Consider the following 22154-nt stretch of genomic DNA (forward strand, 5'->3'; position numbering starts at 1 on the left):
TTGACTTCCCCGTACTCTAGTTAAGGATAATGCATACAAATAGCACACAATATTTGAAGCAGAAATATTGCCACAAATGAGCATATGTAAAAAATAGAAAAATAACAGGAAAAACATAGGAAATCTGTTGGTTTGGGAACAGTGTGTTCTGGAGTCTCAGGAATCGCTTGGTGGACGAATGTTGCCAGCTGTGAACGGCTAGATAACGGCTCCCTCTGTAGGACTGAGATTGCTCAGTGTGTTGAATGAGGGCTAGAATTTTTACTTGTAGTGAAAAAAATTGCCTTAGAATCTCTGCTGAAGGACTGGATAAAAATAATAATAAAAAAGAAATATTGGAGCATGGTCTGAAGAGATGTGTTTGGGACTTAAAAACACAGGATGAGGCAATCCCCTTTCTCAGGTAACATTGCGATTTAAGTGATTTGAAAGTATGCAAGGGCAGAATTACATCCTTGCTCGAGGGATAACATCTGGACTTTTTGTTATGACTGTCATGGTAGAATGCCCTCCCCGGATACAGAAACTCTTCTCTTTCCTCAGTTCTTAATCTCAGTCTGCTGGTTTAGTGGGATAGTGAACATAAAACAGGGCGTAACTGTCTTCCCCAATGAATGTGCACTCATTTCGCTAAAATATCTTCATTTTGCACAAAAGCCCTCTAGGGCAAGGCAAAACTTAACTGATGCACCCTTGAACAGATGAGGGTGAGGATAGCCGGCATGTTGAGTTTCCATTCGGACCCCACCCCCCACCCCATGGGCGGAACTTGTCTGCTGCGGAACTGATTTGCAAGGCGGCCGCGAGCTGCCGGACGACGGAGGGGTGAGCACGCAGAACCGAGGCTTGCCGCTTGTTAGGAGCGCTGCCGCTCATTACAGGCTCTTCTTTCCTGCCGCTGAAGCTGTTCCTGTTCCTGGAGTGGCGGGAGGGGGGCGTCAGAGGAGGCTGCACCGGTACCGGCGTCTGTGCTCTCCGCCTGGGCAACCAGAAACGAAAAGGCTCCCGCCGACTCCGCTACATGGCAGGGAACTTCTGGCAGAGCTCGCATTAGTGAGTAGCTGTTTTCACGGGTCTGGGTGCATCTAGGATGGGAAGCGAAAGCTGTGCCGGATTACCGGGGTGGGGAGGCACAAAATGGGGGGGGGGGAGGGAGAAAAGGCGGGCGAGGCAAATTCCCCCCGTAGGTCCTTCATAGGTGATAGTCGTTGGAATATTAGGTGCAGTGAGATGCGGCTTTGCGGGTGGAAGGGGTGTGCCTGGAGGTTGTGGCTTTTGGGGAAAATATGAATTCTTACACTGTTATATGTTTGTATGGCTTTATGCCAAAGCTGTTATGGGTTTTCTGCTACTGGCTGTAAGGACGAAATTGGCTGTGTGTGCTGTTGTGTTTTTCCAGATGGAAAATCCCTTATAGAAAGTCATGCAAATCTATGGTGCGGTGTGTAAAGTTCTGGCCAGCTTGCCTCAAAAACTGACTTTGTACTAGGGTTGGAAAAGGTCCAGAGAAGGGCATCCAAAATGTTCAAGGGGATGGAGAATCTCCCTAGGAGGAAAGGTTGCAGCATATGGGGCTTCTTAGTTTTGAGAAAAGGCCAGTAAGAAGTGACATGGTGGAAGTTCAAAAGATTTTGCATGTTGCAGAGTAGGTGGATGGAGAAAATATTTTCTTCCTTTCTCATGACAATAGAACTTGCGGGCATCCAATGAAGCTGAATGCTGGAAGATTCAGGACTGATAAAAGAAAGTATTCCTTCATGCAGCACATAGTTAAACTATGGAACTCGTTCCCCCAGGAGGCAGTGATGGCCACCAAACTGGGTGGCTTTAAAGAGGATCAGACAAATTCATGGAGGAGAAGGCTATTTATTAGAGGCTAATAGCCACAGTTCTACATGCACTGTCTGAGGCAGTAGGCCTCTGAATACCAATTGCTGGGAATCGCAGGTGGGCAGAGTACTGTTGTGTTCATGTCCTGCTTGCAAGTTTCCCACAGGCATGTGGTTGGCTGCTGTGAGAACAAGATCCTGGACTAGATGGGCCATTGGCCTGATCCAGCAGGCTCTTCTTGTGTTCTTTCATGTGGCACTGATAAGGTGACAGCTCATGTAGGGCAAGGTGCTTTTGACACAGTAAAAGTGCTGCCTGCTGTATACTACATAATTTAGTAAAGACCCGCACCCAAGAGTTTTGTGGAGCTAAAAAACCTAACAAACTATTGATGTCTTTTATTGAACCATACTACTAGTATCGCTTTATGCACACAGTTTTTTATTTTCTATTTTGGTTCAAATGGAAAGGCAACAAGTAGTTATTTAAATTTTGGATGGAAACAGGTAATGTGAAAAATGTGGAATGTTCTGATATCTATTTGTTGTTTACTATGAGAGGAATATTGCCCATTTAAATTCATCATTTCCCCCTCCTTTCTTCAAATGCTTTCGTATCTGCATACTGTATCTGTGCACAAGGGAATATTGTACTACCTCCCAAGAATTGGGTTGCTTATTCCCTACCACCTCCACCTACAAGGTCTTAGGTGAATAGAGCATTGTGATACTGTGAGGCTAGAGAACCTTCAGCAGATAACTTGAGGATAACCAACTTAGTGCTCTACAGATGTTGTTGAGCTCCAACTCCCATCTGCCCAAGCCAGCATGGTCAGTGGTCGGGGAAGGTGGGAGTTGTAGTCCAGCAACATCAGGAGGCCACCATGTTGGCTACCCTTGAAATAACTGAAAGCTTGTAAAAAATATCCATGGTGAAAAGACTTGACTCAGGTTCATAAATTTTTGACAGAAAATGAATGGGTATCTTTTAGGATAATGCAAACTAGCAATTACAAATAGGAGAAAATTTCACCTGGCTGGAGATAATTCTCAGTATTGCAGCAGTCATTTTATCCTTCTTTGCCCACTTTTTATGTGTAATCTACCAGCACCTAAATTCTAAATGTGTTTATTTGTGAGAAAGTCTGATTTCAAAACCCAAAACAATATATGTAAACACATAATTGAAAACCATGATGATGTTGAGATACTTCTGGGACAGGTGCCACAGGCAGAGAGGCTGGATTGAATTTTTAGGTGTATGCATGCTTTGCATAGCATTTATTTATTTAAATTATATTCTGCTTACTAACCAGAGTTCTTGAGGCATCTAGCAGTATATTTAAAATACAATAAAATAAACGGAAAGTTACTAGGGCAGAACAAAGACATATACAGTACAAGTTTCTTCCTCGTTCTCAGATACTCCAGATGCTGCTCTGCAGCTGAATCTCTCGGCCCCAGCAGGCCTCGGAGGAAATGTCTGCCAAAGCATGTCACAGGTTGGGGCTTCCTTGCTTGGCTGCTGCTGCTGTCTCTTGCAGCTGCTGGCTCTTGTGGCACATGTAAGAGGTGCTGGGGGAACAAATTAGTATGGCTCTGAATACCTAGGAAAGTTTGTGGCTTTTGCATCAGGCTGTGTAGTAGAACTTGAAACGTAGGCTCCTTTCTATTTGTGGTACAATGGCCTTCTGTTTAGTTGGTATAATCTAACTTATACTGAAAGTTGTCTCTTCTCTCTCCACTTTCTGTGTAGCTTACAATGGATTTTGGATAAGCAAGATCTGTTGAAGGAACGCCAGAAGGACTTAAAATTTTTGGCAGAAGAAGAATATTGGAAGCTGCAGATATTTTTTACAAATGGTAAAAATAGTTTCACTTTTAACTTAACCCACTGTTTCATACTGTGTGTGTGATGAATTATTTTTGTGTTAATATCTTAAAATACACAAATTCACCATAACTTTTTTTTAGAAGAAACATTCATTAGGTACCTAGTGACATGAACCTGCTCCCCCAAGAGACCTTATCTTTCACCTTAAATATAGCATTCAGGTTTATTTATGGTTTGTTGTTTTTGGCATTATGCATATGTTTTCATCCTGAGACCTTGTGGATGGAAGGCATATGTTCTAACACCAAACTTTGGGCATCTACTACATGTTTATTTTTATGTGACAGTCCTTCAGGTCCTGGTTTAAAGGCAATAACATAATGCCTAGTTTGTATGTAAAGATGGCACTTGCAGGGGAGCTGAAACTGACAGTCCAGCCTTTATCGTGAGGTTATTCTTCTCTTGGTCTTTCACTTTAATAGTCCTTCTTAGGTTCTTCTGCAATTCTGAAGACTTGCTGTGAAACTGATAAGAGACTTCTCTGCATTTAACTTGGATTCAGCTTGTATGATTCTTCTGTGGTGGAAGGCCAGAACATGGTTTGGACTTAGGCATGTGTGTGCAAATGTTGCTGATGATCTTTCTTGTCATAGGTGCTGTCTGTTAAGTAGTGGCTTGTTAAGCCTGCCTAATGAATTTTTTTAGCAGTGCAGTAAGATCTGCACTGTGATCTATTGGTTCTTCGCTTGTTTTCTTAGCCACTGTAGCAGATCTGTGTAAACTTAATATGGGAAAGAGAGGTAGTATGTTAGAAACTGCTATGGCTGGATGGAGAATATTTGTATAGTGCTGCTGATTTTTGTGTCGTGATATTTGGATATCATGAATGTACTCATGAATGTATATAGCATTTATTCATGGTGTAACACTGCAGCATCAGGTTGATCACAATTGTAATGGTTGTTCCTTTAAACATTAATCATGTGTGCAAATGCCTTGCTTGGCAGTCAGCCTTTAAAATCTGTGCATAGTTATGTGAATCGGAATGGCATAACTTGCAGTGCTGTTTTAAAATGGCAGGATAATGATACAGCATTGCCATGTTCAGATTATAAATGGATGAGGGCATTCAGGAAAAATACCAAGTAATCACCTTATGTTTCATTCCATCATTCTGTCCTTCCACCTCTGCTCGGGATCCCAGACGGATGCTTCTAACATGCTTGGCACATCTCCTTTGCCTGGAAGGCCAAATAAGAGCTACCTGCACAGCTGACACCAGGGCTGCTTCTTGGCCAACTGGCAGGCAGAGCTTGTGATGGAGCAGCTGACTACTTCCTCTAGTGTCTCTCCCCCCTGCATCCCACTCCTTTCCCTAGATTAAATATGTCATACTTCAAACACCTGCTGCCCTGCCAAATTCAGCAACTATGTTGTTATTGGCAGCTTCATTCATTGGACAAATAACATGAGCGTTGTGATGTGTTTAAGCATTGTAGGCTAGAGGTGGCTCATTTTTTATTTCTTTAGCTGAGGGCTTACGGATCTCCAGAAGGCATGTGTGATGCAATTGTAGGAGTCTAGAGTAAGTGATTTGAGAGTTGCCTTAAATTGTACATCCTAGAGCAAACTGTTGCCTTCACTGTACGGAGATGTCACATGCCTCTTCTTCTTTCATGGAGCCATCTTTAAATGTTGGAATTAAGTGCCATCTGACTGTGTTTGAACTAGTTTGACTTAGTGGATAGCATGCTGCACTTTGATCTAGAATCACCTTTTAATCCCTCAGGTAGTTGTGGGGAAATCACTGATCCAGTTCAGCCATACATTTTCTGGCTTGCTAAATTTCAGTTTAGCAGCCAGAAACAACCATTAAGACCACATTCCCATTTGTTCCTTGGTAGTTCCCTGGTATGTCTGAAACAGGGACCTCTGGTTTAATGTCAGTACCTGACAAGGATATTAAATCATGTTTTATATTATGGTTCAGCAGGCTGGGAAATGTATATCTGAACCAGGCAACTGTGCTATGGTCTCAATATGTAAAAATATTATTGATGTATCTTGTAGGGTTCCTGGGAGGATGACTTGGTTAAACTTAACAACTCTTTACATATTAAGGCAGTCCTATGCATCAGTAAATTTCCTGGAATCATTGGGGCTTTGAATAAATGTGGATAGGATCTGATTGTAATGAAATGTTGGCATAGTGATTGTTTCACAGCACCGTGGGAGATAACCTTCACCACTTCCGATAAAATGCAAATTGTACTTTAAAATCTTAACTTAGTTTTGTTTTTGTTTGTAAGTTATTCAGGCCTTAGGTGAACATTTGAAATTAAGACAACAAGTTATTGCCACTGCCACTGTCTACTTCAAAAGGTTCTATGCCAGGTAGGACCACTTTAGTATATATATATTTTCCTTTTTAAACAGAATTCATAAGTTAACAGATAAGTTGGTTTGTAGCCATATCCAATGGCTGTTCAGCTGATGAAAGGCTTTTGTAAGCAGAATGGGAAGGATAACAACTTTCAGTTATTACATCCCACAGTGCCATGGTGCCTCTGTAACAGCGATCCCAGATGCCTTCATCTGCCCCAGCTGTGATAAAACATCTCTCCCATATTGGCCTCTACAGTCACAGCAGGCAATGCAACTCTCTAACGGTTTGACTTTACCCCCAGTGGCACACTCTTCCATTGTCTCCTGAGACAGATGGATGCCAACACAACACAACACAACACAACACACACAGTCTCTCTCCACTTGCTAAATATGCTACAGAGGGTTGGGAGACCCTGCAGAACAGATTTAGAGGGGTGGGGCTGTAGGAGGGAAGGCAAATAGCTAAAAACTGCTACCTTTCCCATTCTGCTTATGGAAGCCTTCCTGTCAGCTAAGTGATACGGTTCAATTCAACCCCATTGTCCTTCTATATATGCAAACCTTTTATTTATTTAATTTAATTTTCTTTATTTAATAAAATTTATACACTGCTTGATTGTAAAAAAAACCCTCAAAGCGGTTTGCATTATTGGTGGTAACTTTACTAAAAAGCAGTGCTCTAGGTGAATAGCTCCTTCCGCCTTCTTAAAATCATGTACTGTAACTTTTCAGATATTCCCTAAAAAGTATAGATCCGGTACTAATGGCTCCTACGTGTGTGTTTTTGGCATCCAAAGTAGAGGTACGTAGAGCATATTTTTCTGTGCGTGCATAAATTTGGTATAAAAAAGGAATTGGTTTTTAACCCTAAAGAGAAAAGTTAAATTGGAGCATTTGGTGGCTTTGTTTCTCCATGTCCTTCTGGGAGAAACAGGAGCTCCATTATTCAATGCTGCATCACACCTACAAGAGGGGGAGGGGTTCTTTTGTTGCATGTGTTGTTGTTTAACCTTTAAGAAGAAAATCAATAAAGATAAATTTTCAAAGAAGATCCAATGGTGGCGATGAACTGTAATTCTAATCTGCCCTATTGGCTGAGTTGCTGTCTTGTTTTCTCAGTCTTTATAGATACTAGGATTTAGTAAAGTGCATAGCATTTCTCCCACCAAGGGTTTTGTGCCCTTCCCACCATCATTATTAGTGTTTGGCTGTTCATACATTCAGAATAAATGGTGACCCTTGATCACACCATGCTTCCAGTGCTACAGGTTGCTTTTCTTGCCTTGTGGTTACAGAAGCTAGGTATGAGGGTAATCTTGGAAGCTGCATTGCAATTGAAAGATATTCTGCTGATGGCAAAGAAAAGAGATTCCTTCTCAAACAGGCTTCTTTATTATTTTCAGCGTTGTTGTGACTATAGTAGGGTGAGGTGGAGATGAACCTTTTTACACCTGTTCACCATAGGCTGCAGTGGAGCTGGGCATGGCTGGCCTTGGAAAGTGCTCAGCATTTGCCTACAAGCCTCTCAAGAGAACCTTCCTTTCACCCATCATAATGACAGGCAATTTGTCACAGTGTGTTTCTAGTGTGGAATACCTTCCAGTGTGACTTCTTTTTTCTTGCTTTAGGAATTTGGTGTGGTCTCAAATACAAGGTTGATATCCGCTGCTACTTCTGTATGTAAGTGTAAATCATGTCCTTTTCTGCTGCTTTATCATAGGTAAAAGAGTCATCATAATAGTTATAGATAAAATGTTTTCATAGGAAGCTGTGCATTGCTTAGAAACTTTGGGGATTAAATATTATAAGTATCTGAAATAAATAAAACAGATTGAGTACTAACTGAAATCAGTTTTCAATCTCAGCAGCAGCAATGAAAATGAATTTCTTTATCCATAGTATGTTTGATACTTGGTTAAAGTCTGTCTCCCCTCGCCCCTCTGCAAAATAGATATTTGCACATGCATGATAGTAGAAGACTAATTTCCAGAAACTGGTAAATGCTTCCACTCCAGTAGATAATTTGGTCAATTTGTAAGCTTTCAGAGACTGGTAAACATTTTCTTTTAAAAAACCATATCAACTTACTTTTCAAAGTATATAAAATAAATTTCAAAACCTATTCTCACCCACCCACCCTTTGCTTTGGTCATTGCAATACTATTTTATTCACATTCTTTCATAGTAGTTTTTCATTGTACCTGAATTTTGTCAGGTAATCTCAAAAGTCCATATGCTCTAATATACGTAGTTTGCAGGTGCTTGAAAATGTAAAACAATGCATCCAACACCCAGTCTTGTGAGATTTGTGAGTTCAATGAAAAATAAACATGGTGGTTTAATTTTATCCTCTTTTTTAAAAAAATGTCTCTTGACTTCTTTTAATTGCAGTGAAAACTAGGTTTTCGTATGCCTTTCCGAAGGAATTTCCTTATAGGATGAACCATGTAAGTAACCCTGTAGTGATATAGTTTGCATTAGCATAGCATCTCTGAATTAGTACATTGGCACCTCCACCATAAATATATTTATTTGAAAGTAAGCTCCACCAATTAATAAGTAGAACTTACTTCCTCATGTGCATCACTTACGTTGCCCTTTTGTAAATGGGTGCAACAGTTGAACTGGTGTCTAATAAAATGTATTATGCACAGAATTTCATTACAATATGTTGATGTTGAGTGGAATGGATTTACCTAGTCTCCAAAGGATCTGTGTTTTCCCTCCTTCCTTTTAATGTGAGCAGTGTGTTTGATATGATTAACTTACTTTGTATTTTTGCAGATACTAGAATGTGAATTCTATCTCTTAGAATTAATGGTAAGTTCATCTGTTTACCTCTGCATTAGTTTAACTTTATATTACAAAAGTATATAGCTTTCCTATTTGTTAAAGGCGATGAAATGAGCTATTACCCACAGCACTTACCTTTAAATAGGCAGTATTGTCCACACCTCCCCCCAGTTGCACTGCAAATCCCTAAGAAAAGAGCATTCCTTTTTATAGTTTAGTAGTTCATGAAAGCTAAGCAGAAATTAAGAATAGAGTTGCACAAATTACATACAAAACCTGAATGTTTTCTTTGTACAGTGGTACCTCGGGTTACATACGCTTCAGGTTACAAGCTCCGCTAACCTAGAAATGGTACCTCAGGTTAAGAACTTTGCTTCAGGATGAGAACAGAAATAGTGCTCCAGCAGCATGGTGGCAGCGGTAGGCCCCATTAGCTAAAGTGGGGCTTCAGGTTAAGAACAGTTTCAGGTTAAGAACGAACCTCCGGGACGAATTAAGTACTTAACCCGAGGTACCACTGTATAGATATTTGAATACATTATATTCAGTTTGTAAGATATACAGTGGTACCTCGGTTTACGAACTTAATCTGTTCTGGATGTCCATTCTTAAACCAAAGCCATTCTTAAACTGAGGTGTGCTTTCCCTAATGAGGCCTCCTGCTGCTGGTGTCCTTCCACCATTCGGATTCCGTTCATAGACCGAGGTAAAGTTCGCTAACCAGAACACTACTTCCGGTTTTGTGGAGTTTGTATACCAAATAGTTTGTAAACAGGGCTGTTCTTAAACTGAGGTACCACTGTACTATAAATACTTAACCACAGGTGTAGGTTCAGGGACCCATGTAATGTTCTTACATCTCATAAATACTTCTCTGGAAATGTGTGTACTCTTGGCTACTTTATGTACTGATAACTGCTCTTCCAATCAGTCAGCTAACTAGTACAGGCAGCACAGCTACTCTATTCATCATGTTGCTCAGACAACAGGCTGTGTAATAATTTGGACTCCACCCACCTTTAGCTTTCGCCCTGCTCACCATTGGCATGTGGCCTCTGCCAGATTACCCTCGACTTTTAAAAACTCTGTTCTAAGATGTGCTTTGTGGTTAAAAATTCTCCCTCTTTTTAGTGTGGTTTGCAGCACATAGCACCTTTGCACATTGCATATCTGTTCTGTATTAGTGGAGAAGGAGCTTCCTCCTACAGTCTCTCTGACATAATGCCCCATTTATATTATAAGAAGAGAAGTGAGAACTTACTTGAATTTCAAACTAGTGCCAGTTGTTTTGGCAAGCTTTTAGTTTATGCAGTTTTAAACACAGGCTGTTCTTTCGCAAGGTTCATTTTCCACTGAGGTATTTAGGTTTGTGGGCAAATAAGGTTTTTGTTGGCTACAGTTGTGTCACTTTATGTCTCCGAGGGAGATACTGCAGTCTGATAGGCAGTCTGTCAGCTTCTACAGAGGAGTATTCTAAAGAGACTACTGACCTCATTTTGACAGAATAAGGGTGCTGCAACAGTAACATGTTGAATGGAAGGCAGGAAGCACCTAAATTTGTAAGTCAGATGTTTTGAATTCTTGCTAGTGACAATGAGCTTTGTGCTGCACTTAATTTTAAATGGCCTTTTAAAATCAATCTTTCCAGGACTGCTGTTTGATAGTATACCATCCTTATAGACCTCTACTCCAGTATGTGCAAGATATGGGCCAAGAAGATATGCTGCTACCCCTTGCCTGGTAATAAATATAAAAATGTTTAAAGAGTGTGTTCATCTGAGGAAGAGTACAAGATTAAATACAACAATGGAGGTGAAGTCTGCTAACTGACTTTGCAGACACTTTCCCCAGTTTGCCAAAGCCACGTGAGCCAATATCTAGACATTTTCCTGAAGATCAGTATTAGTTTAATACATACTGGAGAACACATGGAACCAGTTTGGTTTATTTGCCACCATTGGATTGTTTTACATTTGACCTGTACAGCCTTTTCTTCAAAAGACCCAAGGGGAACACATAGTAATTAGATACTCTGATTACTATTTTATTTATTTAGTATATTTATCCCTGCTCTTCATGGAACTCAAGGTGGCTTCAGCAAGGTGCCTGCCCTCAAACCATCCCTAACCTTGTCTTGCAGTAGGAAAGATGACATCATATAATGTCTCTGAATACAGACCTATTACAGTTGTACCTTGGTTGTAGAATGCCCTGGAACTTGGACGTTTTGGCTCCTGAATGATCAAAACCTGGAAGTAATTGTTCCAGTTTTTGAACGTTCTTTTGGAAGCCAAACGTCCGATGGGGCTTCCACGGCCAATCAGAAGCTGTGATTTGGAAGTCGAATGCTTTGGAAGTCGAACGGACTTCTAGAATGGATTTGGGAAGAAATTAAACCAGTGTTCCAAACTGCAAAGTATGTAGGAAAAAAATATACAATGAAATGTGTATATAATGATAACCAACATCCTGATTTCAAACAGAACGTAAATGGAGGAAATAAGCTGGTGTGTTTGTGGCATATTACCTTGACTCCCTTATGTGAAGAAATGAATGGAAGCATGCTGATTGGTTGCTTTTATTTGTGCAGGAGGATAGTGAATGACACGTATAGAACTGATCTTTGTCTGCTGTACCCTCCTTTCATGATAGCTCTAGGTAAGTAACACGTTAAAAAGTGCTTTATTGCTACAGTGGTACCTCGGGTTACATATGCTTCAGGTTACATACGCTTCAGGTTACAGACTCTGCTAACCCAGAAATAGTGCTTCAGGTTAAGAACTTTGCTTCAGGATGAGAACAGAAATTGTGCTCTGGTGGCCCGGCGGCAGCAGGAGGCCCCATTGGTGCTTCAGGTTAAAAACAGTTTCAGGTTAAGAATGGACCTCCGGAACAAATTAAGTACTTAACCCGAGGTACCACTGTATTTGAATGGAATGAGTTGGTGTAGAGTTCCACCCATGACCATCTTCATATAAAGTCTGGTGTTGACGTCATAGCCTCAGTTTCATTTTTTTACTTAGTAACTGAAATGCTTTTAGGGTGTTAATTTATAAAAATCTAATGGAGCAACTAAGAAACAAAAGTTAAATGTACATGTTAAGTGTCAGCAGTGTGAAAAGTAGAATGGCTTGATGGAAAAATCCTCTCTTGAGAGGTAGACAGTGGTACAAAGAACATGTTCTGGAAATGTCCTTTGCCATTACTAGTATGTTACCCATCATTCTGCAAGTATTGTTATCTAACCTTATGCAACATTTGTTTCCCTTGCAGCTTGTCTACATGTGGCTTGTGTTGTCCAGCAAAAGGATGCTAGACAGTGGTTTGCTGAGCTCTCTGTTGATATGGAGAAGGTAGATACATTTTCTTTCCTAGGTACAGATTAATTGTGTGATGGGGAAACATGTATGCTAGCCACATGTCCTCATGTAGAGTGGTAGCTTCATAGGACCACGTATTATAATCCCTTCTTGACAATGCTTGAACACCGGACTCGCTTCTGGTCATTTTGGGGGCAGAATTCATGGTTCAGGTGCTTATTTTCAAAGTCCCATGTGTATTGGAACTGGGCTGATGTAAATCAAATGAAGGCTGTGTTTATTTCCTCTTGAAATTACTGACCATTCATCTAATTTCCTAGTGCACTGATCTCTGAGTATAAACTCTATTATGCTCTAAGATTAAAGCTCACATTAATTCCCAGTAACAAATCCCAAATAATCCAATGTCTTAAGATGTTGAATGTTTTAAAATAGGCTCAGAATTTGTCCTTCCCCACCCCCAGTGGGTAAAATATTAAATATATTATTACTAAATTTAAAGAGACAGAGGTACTATACAAGGGTAACAGAAAACTTAATATTTTCGGACCTATTCCTTGTATATGAACTGTGTGCCTATTGCTGACAGACACATAGAAACATGCCTACATTTTGTCATCTAGACATATTCTTGTTTAGATTTTAGAAATAATCAGGGTTATCTTGAAACTGTATGAACAATGGAAGAACTTTGATGAAAGGAAAGAAATGGCTACTATTCTAAGTAAGATGCCTAAACCAAAACCACCTCCAAACAGGTAGGTGTCTTCAAACTTTGTTTTCTCCTTGTTGTACTTATCTATCCCTATCCCTATTTCTATATCTGTCTATATTTCTCTTTATCTGAAGAGTGTATCCAAAGTGTAAACAAGAATATTAACAATATTCCAGAGCTCTATCAGAATATGTTCCTAGTTGCTAGAAATTTGATAGTTCTCAGGTTAACAGTTACACAACTTCCTGCTTTTCTTTTGTGAAATTACCTAATAGAAATGAGTTAACTCTCCAGAATTGTGTAGCCATAGGCAACCTCCTTCTGAATGTTCAGGGATTATAACAATCTTTATCAATATCGTTTGAACATGATGAATGGCTGTGCTTGAACATAATGCTTTAAACTATGATTTTGGACTGTTAGTCATTGGATGTTTGTAAACTGAGTGACATTGTTCCTTGACTATCATATTAAAGCTTTTTGGTTTGCAGGGACCTTTTTACCAGGCACATTGTCTGCTTATAATAAATAGGATTAGCACAGGCTTACTGGCAAGGGGTTGGTGGATAGGTTGTTGTGATTTTGGATAAGATATCAAATCAAATTTTAACGGTCACAGACCAGATTAACTCGTACAGCTAGTCAGCAAAGCATAACACCGGAAAAACAAAGGACAATTTCAATACAGATTAGGCCATAACAGCAATTTAAAATTAGACAGCATAAATAAAATTAAGTATTTGCCTTCGCCTGCATATTAACATTGGAAAGCTCTTGTTTCCTACGCCTAATAGCGGCTACACAGAATTTGGCAACATTGATCGTAATTTCAGGAACCTTATCTTCTACCAAGGCTCTCATACGTTGGAGTTCTGGTTCATTTTTAAGCTTTTGTAGAACTGGGGCAATAAAGGTCAGGCGTAGATCCTCGTAGTAACTACAGTGCAGCAATACATGCAGACTTGTTTCCACTTCCGATGAGCCACATGGGCAAACACGTGACTCATATGGTTTGCCCTCGTATCTGCCTAGCAGCAGGGCAGAGGGCAGAACGTTGAATCTGGCCAGGGTAAAGGAGTGTCTGTACTTAGGTATTTGTAAATCAGCCAGATAATTTGCGGGTGAAAACCCTCTCCCAAAGTCTCTGATTGTGGCATGTTTATCCATTTTGCCCATATGACATTGTAACTCTATGTCCCTAATGCGTTGAAGCACTTGACTTTTGGCTCTCTCATATCCTGCCGCTATCAAGATCTGCGGGGAGAATCCCAAGCTTCTTATCTTTTCAAACAGGGAAGTTTTCCAGGTAGAATGAAAGGTGTCTAAGAGTGTTAAAGGAGCCAAACCGGCCGGGGAAAAAATAAGTTTTAACCAATAGTGTATCTTTAGAATCCACAACCGCGCGTTAACGGGTGGTTGTCCAACTTCTAAGCGGACAGCTATATTAGATACACAGGGGGGGATCCCCAATAGACACCGATAGAATTTTGTTTGAAATGCCTCCATAGGCGCAAAATTTTTAAAACTGCAAACCTGGGATCCATAAGTGAGTTGTGGGAGTATTTTTGCAGCAAAAACCTGGGAGGCTGCCGGAACGTATTTACCCCCTTTCCCGTGAAAAAATCTTGTAAGGGCTTTACTGGCCCTTCCTGCGTTGGCAATGGTGTTTTTCATCTGTTGGTGCCATGAGACCCTTTCCTGAAAAGTTATTCCCAGGTATTTGAAAGTTGCTACCTGGTCAATAGGTTGACCATTTATTCTCCATTTGTGTTTCCTTCTTTTTTTTGAAAACACCATAATTTTAGATTTGCTGTAATTTATTGATAGTTGTTCCTCTTGACAATAGTCAGCAAGTGATCTCAAAATTGGATAAGATATATATAACCTTTGCCCCTTGCAACTCTGGTTATGAGCTGAGTGTGAGATCATTGTGTGGGCCAAATTCTATACCTGATTTTTGAAAAACAAATGTGCATTTCAGGAACAAGTAATCTTTTTTAATAACCACACTGCTCCCTACCCAGGCAGTTGTTGGCATAACTAAGTGAAAGTATGAAGACAAAAGCTACAAGGACTCAGAAAACTTTTTTTTTTATTTCCTCAGTCATGATTTAAGCAAGACTCACAATTTGTAGGAGTTTGAGGCAAATTTCCGTGGTGCTATTTACATTTTGCCACTTGCACAGGCTCTCCTAGAATAAATTCTTGTATGCTCTCACATGAAGTAAATGTAATTAAAGAGCTGCATGATGATTGACCTTGTCCATTGTGACTTCTTGTGCTTCCAAGATTGTAGAATAAAGACTGTAATCTCCTGCCTTGTTGTTACATTAGAGATGCCTTCATGAAATGAATTCACATAAGTAAAAGAAATATTTTTTAAAAAATATATCCATATTTGTTTTGTTCCGAACAGTGAAGGCGACCAAGGTCCAAATGGAAGTCAGAATTCTAGCTACAGCCAGTCTTAAGTCATTCCAAAGAAACTCATTGTGGACCACTTTGGATCATGTCATGATGGATTTTTTCTTGTGTGGAAGACATGAACACAGGGTTTCAATAATGTCTTTTCAGAAAGAACTTGAAGAATGTTTCTGTCAAGCATATTGAAAACTTTTCCATAAATACACATCCATTTGAATTGTGGCACTAACACATTTAACACCACTTCTCAGTCTCCAAACAAGTCGAAAGCCTGGATAAAGCTAGAAAAAACATGATTAACTTCAGTATGGACAGCATTCAACACTTTAGTTGTTGTTGTTTTTTAAAAAATGAAGAGTTAAAAAAACTGTTACCACGAAGCTGGGTGAGTAACTGGATCTTCTTGCCCCCATACCAGTTTGACCACAGGAGGTGGCTTGAAATATTGGATTTGAAATCCTAATTGACCAGGTATATACTCTAAATGCTAGTGAATATTGTACAAGAAGGAAAATGCACTTCTTCAGTAAATTCTTGAAAGGAAAAGACTCCTTAAACAAAGAGTAAGATAGTTTTGCATTCCTCACCTGAAATTTAACAAGATAGTCTTAGTCTGTACCTATAATTTGCTAGCAGAAATTGAAATCCAGTACCCAAAAAAGTGCAATATGTATAATGCAAATTGTGGCTGTTGTAGGGAGGAAAATTTCAACCTTTACAAGTGCTAAACTATTAAGTCATACTTTGCAATCCAATCAAGTTGAATAATCTAACCTATTTGAGGTAATGGTGGATGTGTTGTGTGCTACAGAAGTTAGCTTGCCTTCATTGTTACAAATCATTCATCGTAACAGAGGCTTCTTAAGAAAGCAGCAAGTATTCAGATGAAAATAAAACTTACTCCGTAGGAAACTATTTATTAATTACTGTAAAAATTTAACTAGAGAGGCTTAATTTTTTTTTAACCACAGGGCCATATCCTGTGCTCTTTACTCAGGCACACCTTCCACTGAAAATGGGATTTGCTTCAAAGCCTTTAGATTTTAATGAACATTATGCACACACAATTTCATAATGAAGTAAGTGTCTGTTTTCCTAAAACAAAATCAAATAAAAATAACTACTGGATTTCAGTCTTAGGTCTTTTTTCATCCCAGAGAACAACTTTAAACTGGTACAAAACCAGAGGAATGTTGTTTTGAAGAATCTTGTCACTTGGTGCTTGTTCTAAAACTTGATTTTTTAAAAAGCAGCAGTGCCTGCTTCTACTTGATCTGTCATTCAATTAAGTGTAACCAAAGTGTTTTTGTATGCAAGTGATTGGGCTCTTTGCACTTAACTGTAAGTTATTTTTATAAAGCGTGTTTGGATACTGACTTACGAAAACACTTCTGTGAGAAGTGATGTGTTTCTGGCCTTTTCATACTCTCCTTATTCGTTCTGCTTATTTTGTTGTCTTGTTCCACACCCGTGCTAACATGATTGGTTGAAGACACCTTGTCCTTAGCCATATGGAAATTAATTTTGTTCCCCTGAGGGTTTAAACTTTATTTGTAATATGAACTAGCTGGGTAGGAATAAAAACAAATGCAAATTGACAACTTTGTCTGGTTCTTTTATTCTGGAGTGATAAATAAACGATACAAATAAATCAAGGTGGTATTGCAGATATATAAATAAAGAATGGAGTCATGATCCGCTGAAATCAGTGGAAGTTGTTTAATTGGAAATATGATTGCATTGCTGATTTAACTGCGGAATAGTAATAGGTTATGTAGATGTAGCATATTGTATTCATACTATGAGCACTTCCCCTGTTGGATAAAAACATGTTTCCACACACTATTACTTCCACAAAGAGTCAAAGACTTTAAAAGCAAGAAGAAGAAACCAAGGTTATCTCTTACATTCTGGATAAACATTTGAGCTCTGTTTTATGTGCAGGAAAAATTACTGGGAAAATTAGCTAAAGTTGTTTGAAGAAAGTGTCTAATTACTAATTTTAAAATGCACAACTTTACTTTGAAATCACGACTAACCAAAATTCAGTTAGTATGTAAGAGTTGAAATTAATTGCAGTGTTAAGAGAACAACCTGATTATTACTGTATTTAGGCTATTATATTGATCCATTGCAAATTTCATTCAAATAGCAAAACTATTTTAGAGGAAATATTCAAATTTTGGAGAAGATATTTCCATAATGGGGAGTAGCCTGGTTGAATATTCAAAACAGGTATCAGTTCTTTCCTGCTGTGTAACACAACCAATCTATTGCTACACAAAATAGTTCCTAAATCTATATAGATCCTTAATAAAAGTTAGTTAGCTTTCACTCTGTGTACTATGAGGATACTGAATAGGTCACTATTCCAGACGTCATTTCCCTGCAGAAGATTCATACTCAGCCCATTCCTTGAAGCCACCAGCATAGTTCTGAGCTCTGCAAGCACATAAAGTAAGCATCTTAACATTTCACACTGTACAAAGTATTTTAGTTAGTTATCCTTTCTCTAAAACATACTGGCCAGATCACTGATTTGCTCAGAACTCAGTGGGCTCAAAACTTTACGGGAATGTTAACCTTCTACTTCCAACTTCAAAATACTATCTGCTGCATTCTCTGGTGTAACAATTATTATTTAATAAGACAAGGAAACAAAGGAGCATGCATATGATATCTTCCTCAAACAACACAACCCACAATAGCCTCTTAAACAAATAGTTCATTTTTGCAAAACAGATAATAGTTTTGTTGATTAAAAACTATTAATCTCACCACTGGATTTGGCTGCAGCCCATACAAGATTTTTAATTCTGGTTTTTGTCACAGCAGCCAAAGGTATTAAGATTCTGCAGAGTCCACGCAGAACCTTTGATGTAGCAAAGCAGAATATGGTATCACCTTAGTTATGTTTTTTTAAAATCACAATTGGATTTCCTTTTAAGAGGAAAGCTGTGAAATGGCAGGTGGCAGTTTTAGATTGAAGGCAACGACTGATTTACATGCATCCAAGGCGGCCCAGAAGTCGCCTCTATGCAGGGCCGTAGCTAGGGGGTAGTGAGGTGGGCCCCCACCAGGGCCGCAGGTAGGGGGCATAAAATCAGCTTAAATATGTCTATAAATAAAAATATGGATTATTGCCTCATAAGAAAAGGTTTTAAATAGAGGGTGAATTGAATGGATGGAGGAGAGGTGGAAAGAAGAGCTAACTTGTCCATGGCTGGGGGGGGGGGGAATCTGGACTGTTTTGCCAGGGGTGCAAGATCACCTAGCTACGGCTCTATAGCTGTATTTACTGCAAATGGAGCCCTGTGCAAAATACATATACTTAGAATTAAAGAATTCTGGGAAGCTGCTGAGCACAGAGATTAGTGTACCAGTACTGAGCTGAACTCCAGTCTTTCTATACATTAAAAAAAATCCTAGTTATCTCAAGCTGTCTTCATTTCAGCAGTCTAATGTAGGTGTTGTGTTTGACATTTTTTCTTGTGGCTGTTAAACGATTGGCTGTCAGGAATGGAATCCTTGACAATCTATTGCAAGTCACTCAGAGTACTACTAGTAGATCCTGATCTATGTTCTGCGCACCACTGCTCTAGGCAGTTTGCTGTCAGCCTACATGCACGAGAACATTACTTTTTGTGATTGCTTCTATGGAATGAAATGCCTGTAGCATTCCAAAGAACTTAAAACAAGATGACCTAGTTTTTTTGTTTTTTGTTTAAAGGACTAGAGTGACCAGTCCTGCTTCAACTTCACTGATGAGCACAAATAGATGGCACAGACTACTTGCAACTGTAATAAGTTTTGAATGGCAGGAGACAAAGGTTCCGGTTTGCTTCATTTGTGCCAGGCCTAGGTCTTCACTGAGCAATAAGCTACTTAGAAGCAAAGAACAGGGCTATGGAATGAAAAGCTATTGATTCACCACACTTCAGAGTAGATCATCAGTGTAAGTATTAAAGCAGAGGTAGAAGTCAGTAAAGATACATTTATGCAGTTTGTCCCTGAGTATAAATACTCACCTGCTGAAACCCAGAGACTTTGCAGCAGCTAGAGCTTGTATGCTTCTCACTCCTGCCATACAGGAAAACACTAAAATGTCTGATTTAGAAGGCATATCTTGATTGTATATCTCCTTAAAATGTACCGGTTCCATCTGCAAAGCTTCCACAACCTCGCCCACTACAAAAACAAAGACTGACTGTTGAACTAAGCAGCTGACTATGATGAATCATTATAAAGCAAGTAAGTGCAACAGGTCATAAAATCCATGATACGTGGGTGAACCTTACATATCTCCTGTTACATAGGTAAAAAGTTTTGAGCTAACTGGCCTTGTATTTCTTCCTCACTCTGCTCATGACCAGGAAGTGTGGAAGCTTACATGGAATGCTGATGGATCCAGGAATTTTCCCATACTGCTCAATTTCCCATTTTTCTCTAACATCAACAAGCAAAATGGCCTTGGATTGCAGCAACTCCTTCAGTTCTTTGTAGGAGACCTTATCTTTAGCAGTGCAAAAACGGCAAACGATCCCGTCTGGTTTTTCAGTTTTTAGATCTGTAAAGAGAAGAAGCTATTACACAAGCAAGCAATATTGTCTCTGGACCATCATTTCTCAAATACATCTACTAGCAACTTCTAATGTTACCAGTGAGCACAGTTTATGCCAGTGGCTTTATAGGGCAGAGCTTTTCAAACTTTTCATGTTGGTGACACACTTTTAGACATACACACTACAGCTGACACACTATGTCGTGAAACACAGTATCCTCCCCCCAAAAATATTGCATTGTCAAATGTACTCATAGATTTTCATAATTTCTGTATCATTAGAATTCAGGATCTGACAGTGAAATTGAAAGGGAGTAGTAGACTCAGAAGAGAAAGTGTTTCATCAAACAACACATCATGTGGTATAGGCCGCTGGCCTGCACACCATTTTAAAGGTGATTAGGTTAAACCAGATGAGGGGTTATTAAGATTGGCAAAATGCTTTTTTTGTGTTTTGCTGAGAGTTGTAAAACTCTACAGGTTAAGAGTATTTTTATACTCCACAAAACCACATGCTATAATAAATTTGTTAGTCTGGACTTACTGTGTGGTATCTTTAAAATGTTTTCCTTTTAGGGAGAAGAGGGGCCCCAACCACCCTTGCTCCCAGCCTGGCACAAAGCAGGCTTGGATTCCAGCCTCTCCCTCCCATTCAAGAGGAGATATAGGGAAACAACCAATGCAATGAAAGATATAAAAACAGCTTAGAACTATTCTCCCTAAGTGTGAAATATGTAGTTGCTACTTAACTGTGGAGCACAAGCCCACAAAGCCCCACTGGTCACACCACCAGGTCTCCTGTGACATGTGGGTGTGCTTACCCTTCTCTCCTGGGAATAACTTAAATATATAGCATCTGATCTGATATTGAGATACCACTTCCTCCTTAAAACGTCCTACACGCAAAATCATTCACCCCTTTGTCCCCAGCTGCTTTACAGAGGCATGAGGTCATTGCTCTTTTACAAAGAAAGAATGAGGCCGAAAGACAGCATAGGCAACTTTGCCCAATTTCTTCCCCCCTTTCAGAATCGGAAGCTAGATCTGGAGGCTGCAATGGATCTGTTTCGCAAGCAGAGCCAAACGTCCTAATCCTAAGATTAGGACTGAGAAATGTTCCACTAATGAAACATAACTGGGTTAGGGGGCACATTTTATGGTCAGGGATGCCACACGGAATGACAGACTTGTAGAATTGGTAGGGGTCGCGAGGGTCATCTAGTCCAACCCCGTGCCATGCTGGGATCTTTTGCCTAACGTGCAACTCGAACCCTAGACCCTGAGATGAAGAGTCTCATGCTCTACCGACTGAGCTATCCCAGCAAACAGATCTGCTGAATTATGCAAGTGCGGATCTGATCTTACACTGATGCTAGCGAACGTCAGACTATGCTGTAGGTTCGGTATAGGGAAGGATACTTTCTCCCCAACCCCGCCCCGAAGCGTGCGCGCCGGCGTCTCCCCTCTCTCCCCACCCACTCTGGGGCACTTACGGGCCGGACTCCAGAAGGGGCCACGGCCTGCTCCCGATTCCGGCCGCAGAATGGAGCCGCGACCGTGGCTCCCTGCCAGCAGGCACTTTCCTCGCCCGCCTCTCGCACTGACCCCTGTCCGCTTTGCTGTCAAAAGAAAGGTCGCCCGACCCAGCCGGCTGCAGCAGCCCCACATGCTGCCCAACGCGGCTCAGGTATCTGCGCGTTTTAACATGTCTCCTCCCATTCTTTGCCGGGCTTCCCAAGCTATAGCAGGCCACGTCGTTTGCCTGTCTTTTCGTCTGTGCCTTATAGGCGCTTTGCACCAGAAGCTGCTACCCCAATCCTATGCCCATTTCCTTAGAAGCCTCCTGTAGGGCTTACTCCCGAGTACACAAAAGACATTTAAAGTGCACACACACACACATCCCTCAAAGGAACTGTACTTTACCCCTCAGAGAACTACAGTTTCCATCACCCTTAACGAACTACAGTTCTCAAGGCTATTGGGAGTGGGGTGTGTGCTTTAAACGTATGCTGTTTAAAGTGAGTCTAGAATTGCATTCCAAATAAGCACTTCTGTTTTCTTCTCAACCCAGTGCAGGGGTCTGCAACCTTTAAGACAAAAAGAGCCACTTGGACCCGTTTCCGAAGGGGAAAAAAACTGGGAGCCGCAAAACCATTGCGACATTTAAAACAAATATATCTCTGGAGCCGCGATCTGACAGCGGGTGGGAAGGTGGACGTCGGGACAGTGCGTGACTAACGCACGCCCCCCCCCCATGCGACGTCACAGCCAGTACAGCGCCCGTCACAGT

General features: G+C 40.3%; 2 protein-coding genes across 3 annotated transcripts; one reads left to right on the plus strand and one right to left on the minus strand.

Moving 5' to 3' along the window:
* Positions 1–840: 840 nt before the first annotated feature.
* CCNC (cyclin C) lies at positions 841–16904 on the plus strand. 2 transcript variants are annotated; one of them, XM_081904673.1, is made up of 12 exons: positions 841–1053; positions 3586–3692; positions 5973–6057; positions 6784–6853; positions 7680–7731; positions 8443–8498; positions 8836–8871; positions 10493–10584; positions 11435–11502; positions 12118–12197; positions 12804–12922; positions 15296–16904. In XM_081904673.1, the coding sequence occupies exons 1-12, from the start codon at positions 1022–1024 to the stop codon at positions 15348–15350; spliced, it is 852 nt and encodes a 283-aa protein (XP_081760799.1). In that variant the 5' UTR covers positions 841–1021; the 3' UTR covers positions 15351–16904. The 2 variants fall into 2 exon arrangements, with proteins under 2 accessions (XP_081760799.1, XP_081760800.1); XM_081904674.1 differs by having other exon boundaries at positions 844–1053; positions 15454–16904.
* TSTD1 (thiosulfate sulfurtransferase like domain containing 1) lies at positions 16903–21585 on the minus strand. Its single transcript, XM_081904680.1, has 4 exons — positions 21358–21585; positions 19694–19870; positions 19332–19491; positions 16903–17745 (listed from the first exon to the last, which is right to left on the minus strand). The coding sequence occupies exons 1-4, from the start codon at positions 21530–21532 to the stop codon at positions 17682–17684; spliced, it is 576 nt and encodes a 191-aa protein (XP_081760806.1). The 5' UTR covers positions 21533–21585; the 3' UTR covers positions 16903–17681.
* Between the last annotated feature and the right edge of the window lie 569 nt (positions 21586–22154).

This window comes from Podarcis melisellensis (genome assembly GCF_964234715.1).
Source record: "Podarcis melisellensis genome assembly, chromosome: 3".
Classification (NCBI taxonomy): Eukaryota; Metazoa; Chordata; class Lepidosauria; order Squamata; family Lacertidae; genus Podarcis; species Podarcis melisellensis.